Source organism: Podarcis melisellensis (genome assembly GCF_964234715.1).
Source record: "Podarcis melisellensis genome assembly, chromosome: 8".
Classification (NCBI taxonomy): domain Eukaryota; kingdom Metazoa; phylum Chordata; class Lepidosauria; order Squamata; family Lacertidae; genus Podarcis; species Podarcis melisellensis.
The window spans coordinates 62,598,306-62,610,231 of record NC_138540.1 but is presented as its reverse complement, the minus strand read 5'-3'; the positions used below and the strand labels follow the sequence as shown (position 1 = coordinate 62,610,231).

Genomic DNA, 11,926 nt, shown 5'->3' with positions numbered 1-11,926 from the left:
CTGGCAAAGGGAAAGGATGAAGACAGCAAAGCCCAATTCGAAGCGCTGTGCCGCTAGCTTCACGAGACCTGACAATCAGCTGATTGTCAGCGGTTTGCAGACTGAGCCCACAGTCTGATATCAAACCGTGGGGTGGGGGCAAAAATAGGTGACCTGGCGTCATTGCAATGTGAAGAGATATTATTGTTATTACTACTACTACTGCTATTTTATTTGTAAATTTAACATACAAAAGAAAGCAGGAAGAAAGGATAAAATAAATAAAATAAAGGTAATGCCAACAGCAACAAAAACCCACTATCAGTTCACATTACAGATACAATAACCATCAGTATTTGTATGTCAGCCACACAAAATTGACATCTACCTGACCTATGTTCAAATTTAGCCAGGGCCATGTGGCCCTCAGACCATTGCATAATGGATAGAGGGTAGTCATCCTTCCAGGCTCAATGTATTACGGTAAGTGATGGCAAGTGATGGGCAGGTGGCGGCCACACCGACCTGTCAAATTTGACTTGCGGGGGCTGAGGGGAAGGTAATAATCTGGCCCAGCATGTGGACTCAGTTTCCCGTTGCTGCTCTAGTTGAATGGCTGTCCAGTCCAAGTCCTGTTTCAATATGAACCCTAAGGAAGCAGGAGGAGCCCATTAAAACCTGGACAACAGGTACACAGGTCACCTGTCTGTCCACAATCTCCACTACTAGGGTGAGAGGGATTATATTTCTGCTTAAATTACAGAAATTTCTAAATCTGTACCTCTACATATAAATCAGCTTGTGTAAATATTATGCAAGATTGTGCCCCCTTTTCGCTCTCGTTTCATCTTTTCTTGGGGGGATGCATACGTATGTAGATACCCCACAGGTTCTATAATCCATTGAGCACACACTTTCAAAAGGGTCATCTCTTGAAGTTTCTGTCAGTGGGAGGAATGGAGCAAGCTGCGCAATCTCCATTCGCCCATGATGACACAGGTAGATGCCCCTACCCTTCAGTTGTTGGTATGAGGATATGAACAGAATAGGCTGTTTTGTGTCCTTTCTCAGGATGCCACGGTAGAAAGATTATGTCCTCTCTAGAAAACAGAGCAAAGGAATATCCTCCAATAACTAGCTCAACTTGGTACTCCTTGTGGGCCAAAAAGGTGAGGGAGGCATATTCTTGCACATTAGACATGTATGACTCATACAAAAGTAGGGTGTACCCTCCAGAATATACCTGCAAAGGGACACAGTCATTGGGCCTGTGCATATGTAAATATGGGCGGCCCTAGGTCAGACAAGATGTCTGTCTCCCCCTCTGAAGAACATCCCCCTCAAAACCTCGTAAAATGGCTGCCTCAATCTCTGAAGAGAATGTTCCCAACTCACAAAATGGCTGCCTTCCTCTCTGAGGAGCATCCCCTCAATGCCTCATGAATGCTGCCAAGGCCCCGGTTGCAACTCTACAGGCTGCATCAAAACAAAAGCACCAAGCCATTTAGAGAGCTTCTAAATACCAGGTATAGGCTGAAATCCTACACCCATATACCTGGGAGCAAGCCCCACTGAACATTATGGGTCTTAGTTCTGGGTAGACATGCATAGGGTTGCACTGTAAATTTGTCTTTTGCTCCACAGCCTGTCTCAGGGAACCTAAATATAGCCACCATGACACAGAAAAGCACCCTAGGCCATTTTGTGGCAGCAAAGAAGACAAGAGCGAGGATGACACATCCCAACTGATTTGGCTTGCAAAATTCTCTATTAGTGATTCAAGTGAAACAACTCCACGGCTGGGCTCTTGCTATAGGCCTCTGTCCTTGTCTGAGAAATAGCTCAATTCATTAATTTTTTTATGGCCTATGTTCTGGCTGTACAGGCGTACTTACCTCATGGCTAAAAATAAATAAAGAATTTCCTGAGGAATAACCATTCTTACCCTGGTCACTTCCAGATGACCTGTTTATTGAGCATTCATCCTGATATGTTTGCAGGGAAGTTATACAAGCAAGCATTATTCCAAACTTTCCTGTGCATTTTCCTATAACTTACCTTACTTCAAAATCTCGATTTTTGGGGGGCGGCGAAGCATGTTCTGTTCTGTTTTATCATTTTAAAGTGTACACCCTCACTTTTTGAGGAACTTCGCTCACAGAGCAGCTTGCAATCGCCAATAAAAACTGCCTGACAATAAACTATAACAATACAAGAACAGGGTAACAAACAATGGACCACCATAAAAAGCATTCCCTCCAACATTTCTCCAATGAAAATAGGGACGTCCTAAGGAAAAGTGGGACATTCCGGGATCAAATCAGAAACCGGGATGGCTTCTGTAAATCCAAGCCTGAAAGAGGTATGCAGCACTCAAGTGATTAAATTCTCCCAAACTGCCTCAGGGCTGTCAGTTAACAAGGAGAGATGGGTAGCTTACTAAAGGGGCCTATAAACACCTGAGTCGTGACTTAAAGGTGACTCTGCCCAAGGCTTTGTGGAGATTAAACAGACTATTCAAACACTCATTTGAACCTTTCTTCACCTTGTTTTCCCATCTCTTCCTCCTCTTTTTCAGTCTGCTGAAATTCAAGGATGCTAAAAGCCAACAAACACACAATCTATATTTGGAATTTGCCAAGGGTAGAGTTTCATTTAAAGAAAGAACAAGGTTTCTCACGGTATCCACTGTTCTCTGGAAGCCAGGGAAGAATTTGCTCCCGACGCTCTGTGCATAAATGTAGCCTATTTTCAGAGTGATTTCTATCAGTATCTTTACCTCCCCACCCCCAATCCTGCATTCAGTGGTGTCAGTGAAAAACAAAATCTCATACAAGTACTATAAATCTTGGAGCCCTACTTTCCATCTCTTTCTACTACATTTGGCCATGCCTCCTTGTGGTTCAACCCCAACATTGTAATGGTGCCATGTGGCAATTGAGCAGAACGGCCAGAAAAGACTTAAGAGGGACTGTTGAAGGTGACTGCTTCCTGTACCCCAGGATGGCTGCCTGAGATGGTCGTTGCACTCTGCCCAGAGGTGTCTTCTAACTATTCCCATTCTGTGTGGAACTGGGAGAACTCAACCAGTCTTTTGACTATTCCTTTGAATAGCTTGTAGATTGGGAGCCTGTGGCTCCACAGATATTCCTGAACTGCAATTTCCATCACCCTGACTATTGGCCAGGCTGGATGTGGTTGATGGTAGGAGTTGGAGTCCATCAGCATCTGGAGGGCCACAGGCTACCCACCCCTGAAATAAGTGATTCCACCATGTCTGCCCAATAACAAACTGCTTGAGAAACTGCAGTTTCAAAATCAGCTTGCCCTGAGGCCCTTAACTAGCTGCAGTTATGTTTCAAGAAAAACTAGTTTCACGTTGCTTTAGAGCTTGGCACTAAAGGAGATCACACAGATCAGGCATGGGGAAACATTTTCAGCCCAAGAGCCACATTCCTTTCTAGAAACCCTTCGAAGGGTCACATGCCCATGGTGGGCCGGCCCAGAGGCAAAGGTAGGTTGAGCAGCAAATGTGAATTTTACCTCTGTACAGCAGGCATGTTCCTACAAAAGTATCACACTTTCCTGTTTTCCATTTACAGAATATGCAACATCCTACAACCAAAGAGCAGGCATGTGGACTTTTTATTTTAAATGAAAAATAACATACAAGCAATACACATGCTTACTTATTGCACATACAAAAACCACCCATTTATACATAATAGCCTGTACTACACCACAAACATAGCAAGCTTTTACCCGTTTAGTGGCATCCAGGAATGGACACTGGGAATTATAGTTTGGTAGGGCGCCCAGAGATCTGTACGTGACTCCTCCCACCATACCCTAAAAACTGGGAAAGGGGAATGACTATTAAATCAGTTTAAAGCAGTCATATAGCTATAGAATCTTCCATCATTTCTGACTGGACCATTACCCACAACAGAGCGATCCTAATCAGTGCAGAAATACCATTTTAAAAATGCAGCTTCTGCTCCCAGCAGCTTCTAGCATTAGAGGCAAACTTTTTGGTGCTCCAGCTACCACAATATGGCCATATATGAGCATGTCCTAGAGCTCTACATTCAAATGCCTTCCCCAGGGAATGAACAGCAAGTTCTCACTTTATGGTCTTGTGGATTATTTTGCTCAGAACAAACACTTGCAGTATGGAATGTATCACATTGTCATTTTTGAGTTTTGGTAAGAAGGTTTTTAGCTATTTAAATACTGTTCTGTGATGTTGTATTTTATCTGTTTTGTAAACCACCCTGGGATCCTATAGGTAAAAGGGTGGTTTAAAAGTAAGTAATAATAATAATAATGTTTTGCCCATAATCAGAACTGAATTTTCTTTTCATCTTTTGGTGACATGTGCAGTATTGTTCCTAATTTGCATTACTGATTGCAAATAACAACAAATACTCCCAGGTAGTAATGCTAATTCATGCCACTAATCCAGTCTCCTGATATAAATATGTTATACTATGCAATAAATTCATTTTGTAAAAAAATACACAACAGTAACATACATTTCACATCAAAATCCCTCTTGTCTTTGATGTTGGACGCATAATCTTCATTCTCTTCAGCCTGATAAAACATCAGAGTTGAGACTCATTCTCACCTCAACCCAACCCAAGGATTTGAGTTTCTTGATATGGCACCAGTTGTTTAAAATACATAGATATATATATACTATAAATAGAGCTATCTGCATTTTTTAAAAAGTCTAAAAGTAAACACATGACATTCAAAAAAATACTCTGCATGTAACAAGTAAAACTTGAATATAATTTAAACAAAGGTCAGTGGGGTAGCAGCTTTAAACACGAATGCATCTTAAAGACTAGGGATTGTATCCAACTAAGTTCTATTCAGAATAGACCTATTGAAATTAATGGACCTAAGTTTGTCATGCCCATTCATTCAACTAGGTCTCCACCAAGTATGGCTAATGTTGGATACAACCCTATGGACTTGGTCCAAAGACAGGTTCAATTATGGGAGATGCTTTCATGTTAAGGTTGGATTTTCATCAGTCTACAAAACAACAGCAACAAAACAAAACCCTTAGGCAGTTCTCAAGTTCAATATTACCAACTGATGCCCGAATAGTTACAGTAATGGGAGAGGAAGCCTGTGCTCCTGTTATCCTATACACTAGACACAACATCTGGAGGGCCACAGGTAACAGCATATGTTCCAACAGCAGAAGCAAGACAGAGAGGGATGTGAGAGGACCAAGCCTCTCAAGAGAGAAGGGGGCAGGAGGTGGCTACTTCTAAGTGCAACAAAAGTCCATGCAGGTGAGCCCACTTTCCAGACCACAGGGCACTTAAACATGAAGTGTTGTATTCAACGTAGTGACAAGGACAATGTTTCAGCAGGACTTCTCCTTGTGCAACATAATGTTCTCCCCATCTCCTCCCTGCAGCACCGCAGGTGCCTCTTAAATCAGTTCTGGTTCCCCCCCCCCCAATCCTTCAGAGCAGAATCATGCATGCAGAGGGGAAAGGGGGAAATCCCATTGCACTAGAGCTAACTCTTAAATATTTAGCACCTCGAAATGTTTGACAGTTTCTGACCAAGGTTGGTCCACTGGCAATATTTGACTAGGTGACAGCTGTTCCAGCCCTGACAGCTTAAAAAAAACAAGCCCAACTTTAATATATTGGACAGCAGCAGTGAAAATATTCAAGACCCAAAAAGTTATAATAGTTGGAAAGACAGCCAGGAAGAAACAACTTCCCTCCTTGCCAGATCACTGTACTGCACCTGACACCATTTGGACCAGATGGGACTGGTAGGTCTGAAAACTTTACAAAAGATTTCAGCTGGAGAGACAGTGTCTTGTCCATTCTTCTAGCAGGCTAGACGTATTCAACCTGTTTTATTAAAAACCATTTGGCGTCAGACACATGCAGGGTGGGCAGGAACCTGCTGCTTTGGACACGCTCCAGCTGGCTGCACACTCCCAGTTTTCATAAGCTTTGAGCCATGTGACAGTCATTGTTCACCAACAAGATCCAACATTGCGTGCTTTTGCAGTTGTGCAACTGGACTGACACCTTCCCAAGACATAGCAACAATCATAACAAATAACGAGTCTCTGGACATTAGTCCAGAATATTTCTTGAGAACAACTTTCCTTTTGGTGCAAAGCAAAAATATTGATTTGGTTTAATTTATTTAGAGAAAACAGTTAGAGCAATAGCCCTAAAAGCCTAGACCACCAGGGTTGTATTTTAGCTCTTATTTCCACTAGAGGAAATGCAAAATATAAATGCTTTTAAAACTTAAATACTGTAAGACATCTTGCAAGCAGAAAGCCAGTATTCTGTCACAAGAATGTTGTCTTATAGGATCAAAATCCATAAAAGGTGCAGTTTTTGCAGACAATGCAATTATGCATTTGAACCTGTACATTCAGACTTGTGAAATGGTTCAGCACATCCTCAAGGATTGGCGCAGAATCGGAAAGCTTAACAACTTTGGGGTAGTTTGCATGTGAGGGTTTTTTGGGGACACATGCTAATCTATGAACAAAAGCAATACCCTGTGCATGCAAAGTCAACCCACACTAACTGGGGCGGCAGCAGGGACGGAATCAACAATGGTTATTAAAAAAATAAAAAGCAGAAAAATAATCATGAGAGCTAGCCACATTTTCTGATCATTCGAAATCTCTCCATGCTTTTTTTTTTCGTTTTGGGCACCTTGTTTTTAGTGCTAGCAGGATCAGCAGTGCGTGAATATGCTGGAGGTACCTGGAAGCAGAATAGGAAATGGAATAGGACAGATAGCTTGGACCTGGATGGGAAACAGAACCAACACCACTATTTCTGCAGTTGACAAGTACAAAAGGAAGATGGAGCAAGCTTGTTTTTTGCTGCTCCAGAGGTTCAAATTACAAGAAAGGAGATTCCAACTAAACATTAGGAAGAACTTCCTGACTGTAAATGCTGTTCAACAGTGGAACGGACTGCTTCAGATGGTGGTGAACTGTCCTTCACTGAAGGTTTTTAAACAGAGGTTGGATGGCCATCTGTCAGTGATTCTTTAGCTGTGATGCCTGCATTGCGGGGGGTTAGACTAAATGAAACTCTAGAATTCTATGATTGTATGACAGGGAAATGACCAGGAGACGGTGTAGAAGGCAGGAAGCAGGAAAACAACCTGGAAGCACAGTGGGGTAGCCTTCTGGCTTCACTTAGAAAAATAAGTAGCTCAGACTCGGGGAATCTAGAAGCTGCAGCGGGCAACATATCAGGATTGGCTATCTTGCATCACCTGATATTCAGGATCATGAGGATTTTGCTCCAAACTGTTTGTATCATGGTTTGAGCCAGATTGAAGTTCCTTTCTCCAACACAGGGCATAAAGGCCAATGGCAACTGACCCCTTTCAAGCTCCTTTCTCCTGGTCCCAGACATCAGGCTTCAAGGCATATATGCCAATGTCTTTCCCAGCTTTTATTCATGTTCTTGAGACCTTGTCATAGGATCAGATTCTTTGTATTCCATTTTGCTATCCACTGTGTTTGTATTTCACCAAGAGAAGCCATGCACCAAAATGAAGAGTGAAACAAGCTTGAAAAATTGCATCTACTTGTAAATAATATGGGCCATGTGCTGGGCTCAAAATGCCCATGCTCAGTGGGCTACTGATGCTCTGGTATACCACAGGAGGAACATCAAACATTTTAAAAAGCACAAGTCTCCCACCCATGCAAATATGGAAATCTGTAGGCACCTCGCTTGTGTGACCAAGCTAAGGACTGAAGGGCCCACAGAAAGAGAAAAGTGCGAATGCGTGTCATGTCCTTTACAATTCTGCCTGAGCTGGGTTCTTGGCATAACCCATGCCTTGCTGGACACATCGAATGAGTTCCTTGCGGTTGTCCAAGATGGTGTCAAAGCTCTCCTGCAGCCGGTTTTGCTGGTCAACCACCTTCTGCTGGAGGCTGCGGATCCAGCGGAGCAAAGCCAGGCGACGATACATCACCAAGTGGACATGGTGCTTCTCTTTCTCCTGCTCCTTGAACTTCTTCTTGTCCTGAAGATTGCGGAAAGCCTCAGCCAGTGCTGGGAAGAGGGTCTCGGAACTAGGAGGAGAGTTCTCTGGCTCAGCTTCAGCAGCGGAACATGGTTCTCCATGACCCTTCCAGTCTTCAGTGGCAACAGCAAGCATGTCCCAAGCACTGGCTGCCCCACTGTCAGGACTATCAATGCTTAGGGAACTGCTGGCATAACCATTGTCTTCTAAAGGGGAGCTGGCCAGCTTCCTTTCTTTTATCCTCTCCTTGGTCACCACCTTCTCATGCTCTGGGTCATTGACTTCTGCTCCTTCTGGAGGTCTGCGGATGTCCTCTTCCTCCTCCTCTTCTTCTTCTTCCTCCTCCTCCTCCTCTTCTTCTTCAGAGGCGAAGGACATGCCACCAGACTTCAAGCCCTGGGGGACATCCTGTGGTTGGCTCATTGCAATTTGCCTCTGCATGAGCACTATTTGGTTATCAGATGCCTCAGGTTCATTGTTCCCTCCTCGCTGCTCCGATTCCCCTGGTGTGCACTGGCTCCAGTTCTCATTGGTGTCATAGGCTTCCTTGCCCATGAAATTGAGGTTTGTATCTGGCCGACAGTCCCTTCCACCAAGGTAAGCAGTGTCCAGTTGAGAGTTCCCCTTTGCCTCATTGAACAGCGGGTTAATGGGTATCTCTGGCTGACACATGGCGAACATCTGTGCACCCTCCCAGCTGGGGAAAAGAGAGTAAGAGAGAGAAATATAGGAACAAAATGTGTAACCCACACGCAGATCACATCCATGTAAGAACATAAGCAGAGCCTGCTGGATGGGCCAATGGCCCATCTAGTTCAGCATCTTCTTCTCACAGTGGCCAACCAGGTGCCTGTGGGAAACCTGCAAGCAGGACTTCAGCACAAAGTGCTCCCCCTTCTTGCAGTTTCCAGCAACTTGTATTCAGAGGCATAATACCTCTGACCTGTGGACAGAGCATAGCTTCCACCACTAAGGGCCTTTTTTGGACTATGTCAAGAATGGGAAACCTGTGGCCTCCAGATGTTGTGGGACTCCAATCTGCTAACATGGCCAATGGTCAAGGTTGATGGGAGCTGGAGCCCAACAACATCTGAAGAGCCACAGGTTCCCCATCTCCTGGTCTGTGCCATGTGTGAAACAGCCCTCAGCTGAAACCCCACAAGTCACAATTGGGTGGTAAACCATTTTGAGAGGCTGTGATAAGGCACACATCCGCAGAGGACACACAATTTGGTTTCTTTCTTTTTCTGTTCCTTCCAAATTTGCACCCCAGCAATGTCATTGCCTCAGGCTGTGGAACTTTGGCAAACCCTGGCGGTAGCATGCAATATATTTTTTAAAAAAATAAAACACCTACAACATGACTTGAAGAGAGGCTGTTGGCTGTGACTTTTTACAGACAGAAAGACAGTGGAGATGGAAGTCACCTACAGCTGGGGCAGGGTGGGGCTCATGGCTCTCTAATGTTTTTGCTGACTTACAACTCCCATCACCCCTGACCACGGGCCATGCTGGCAGGGGCATTAAGAGTTGGAGCCCAACAACATCAAGAGACACACAGGTTCCCCACTCTTTGACCAAGAGCTGGTAACAATTTTTAAGCGGCCAGTGACCTGTTTCTCAGAGCATCTTCTGCAGGCTGATGGGGTGCAGAGTTATTCCTGCTTGCCTTCATGCACCACCATTGTAAAAACAATTTAGTTCACCAACCCAAAGTATTTACATGACTTTAGGCAGATTACAGGCCAAACAAGGCAAAGGCAGTAGGTTTGGGGGCCTGGGGTGTCCTGGAGGTTGCAAAATGAACACTGGGCAACTCATGGACAAACTAAACAACTGAGCAGAGGGTAATGAGGCCTATAAACAGAGAGACTCTGCTACTCAGCTGCAGCACAGCTGATTCCCATACAGCAGTTTTTGCCAACCTGGTACCCTCCAGATGTTGTTGATCTACAACTCCCATCAGCCCCAGCCAGACCCATATGGTGATGGGAGCTGGAGTCCAGCTACATCTGGAGGGCACAAGACTGGCAAAGGCTGCTGCTCAGCAAGGATGGGGAACTTGTGGCCCTCCATATGTTGCTGGAGTCCAGCTCCTAAACCTTGCCAGTGATCAGGGATGATGGGAGTCGGAGTCCCCATCTGGAGGGGCACAGCTTCCCTCTCCCTGCTATACACAGTCTAAGGGGAGGCTGGGCAGTTTCCACCCCTGCACCTAAATACCTCCTAAGCTTGTAGCAGTTTTGTCTACACACACAAACACACCGGTCCTAATCCTCTCTCGACCCCACATTGTTTAACTTTACGACACACGAATTCAGCAAAGGAGCGGGGGCGTCCATCTGGCATCTTGCCAAACGCAAGTGGTTGCGCAGAAAGGCACGGTCGCTGCTGCAAAAATCCTTTCACAAGCAAACAGGGAATATGATGTAGTTTTGTCCCAGCTTTGGCACCGAAGGGGATCTGGTTGCAACCACCACCACCACCCCGCCGCCGCTCTGTGTGTGTCAGTGCGCCAGCCCCTCGCAGCTTTCTCGCTTGCTATAACCAGGCATGTAACCGGCACTCACCGCTAGAGCCTTGCAGAAAATCAGTGGGGAGGGGTGGGGGGTGTTTCAGTCTGCGTCTCTTGCCGCTGAGCTTCTGGAGAACGGAAATCGCATTAGGCAATGAAGCAGGAAAGCGTCACGGGCTGCCCGCTTCCTAGAGCAGGCAAGGTTGCTGCTGCTGCTGCTGGTACTGCTGGCACGCAGCGGGAGGAGGAGAGAGCTCGGCGGCCGAGCTGTGAATGGCGCGCTCTGCAGCCACACAGGACCGCCGCTTGGGAGCACGACAGCAAGGCAGCGCCGCCACAGCACCTCCTCTGCCCGCAGCCAGAGAGGGCCCAAGACCAGTGCTGGACTGGTTTCCGGAAGAGTAGCTAGCGCCTCCACACACGCACCGCCGCCGCCTGCCCGGGCCAGTTCACACGACCCAAACTAGCGTGTAGAAAATGCGAGGGGGAAAGAAGGTGGGAGTATTTGGGGGCGAAACCGACCTGCTGCTGGCATTCTGGCCGCTAATCGAGAGGAGCGCCAACGTGCGTAAATAACTCCTTACGGCTTCTCTTGGTCGACAGACACGGGTAAATCACATGGCAAAACTCTCTGCGGTGGACCGACTCAGAGTGTGCCGGGGAAAGGCGGGCCGCGGGGATGATGATGATGATGATGATTTCAACTTATACACGAGATTGAATGCTATGTATGTGTATACTTGCGCATGAGTGTATGCATGTGTGTGTGTGTGTGTATATATACACACACACACACACACACACACACCCCTCTCCAATATCAGAGGGCGTGAATACCATGGGGGAGGGTTGTGGTTCAGTGGTGGAGCATCTGGTTTCATATAAACACTCCTTGATTCAACCCCTGGCATCTCCAGGTACTGGGCCCGTCTGAAGTCCTGAAGAGCTGCTGAAAGTCAGTGTAGACCAGTGATGGCCATACGTGGCCCTCCAGATGCTTTGGAACTACAATTCCAATCATCCCTGACCACTGGTCCTGTTAGCTACAGATGATGGCAGTTGTAGTCCCAAAACAGCTGGAGGGCCAAGTTTGGTCATCACTGGTGTAGACCTTTGGCCAGACATTGCTGAACTACGACTCCCACCATCTTTGGCCATTGGCCATGCTAGGGCTGATGGAAGTTGTAGTTCAGCATCCTATGGAAGGTCAAAGGTTCCCCACACCTAGTGTAGACCTCTGAGCTAGATAGAGCAATAGTCTGATTCAGTACCAGGGATATAGGAGTGGAAGAGTGTGGTAGCGCTCATAGAATTGTAAAATTGGAAAGGACCAGGAGGGTCATCTAAGTCTTGCTTGTGGCCTTCCTGTTG

The 11,926-nt window shown here is 45.9% G+C and overlaps 1 protein-coding gene across 1 annotated transcript; it reads right to left on the bottom strand.

The window, feature by feature from the left end:
• Positions 1-3,605: 3,605 nt before the first annotated feature.
• On the bottom strand, positions 3,606-10,776 carry LOC309375761 (UPF0500 protein C1orf216 homolog). Its single transcript, XM_081921659.1, has 2 exons — positions 10,611-10,776; positions 3,606-8,737 (listed from the first exon to the last, which is right to left on the bottom strand). Exon 2 carries the CDS (start codon positions 8,719-8,721, stop codon positions 7,810-7,812), a length of 912 nt encoding a protein of 303 aa, XP_081777785.1. The 5' UTR covers positions 8,722-8,737; positions 10,611-10,776; the 3' UTR covers positions 3,606-7,809.
• Positions 10,777-11,926: the final 1,150 nt, after the last annotated feature.

Bases quoted from the DNA above. Each gene is read 5' to 3' on its own strand.
- LOC309375761 (XM_081921659.1), bottom strand. From the start codon at position 8,721: ATGTTCGCCATGTGTCAGCCAGAGATACCCATTAACCCGCTGTTCAAT.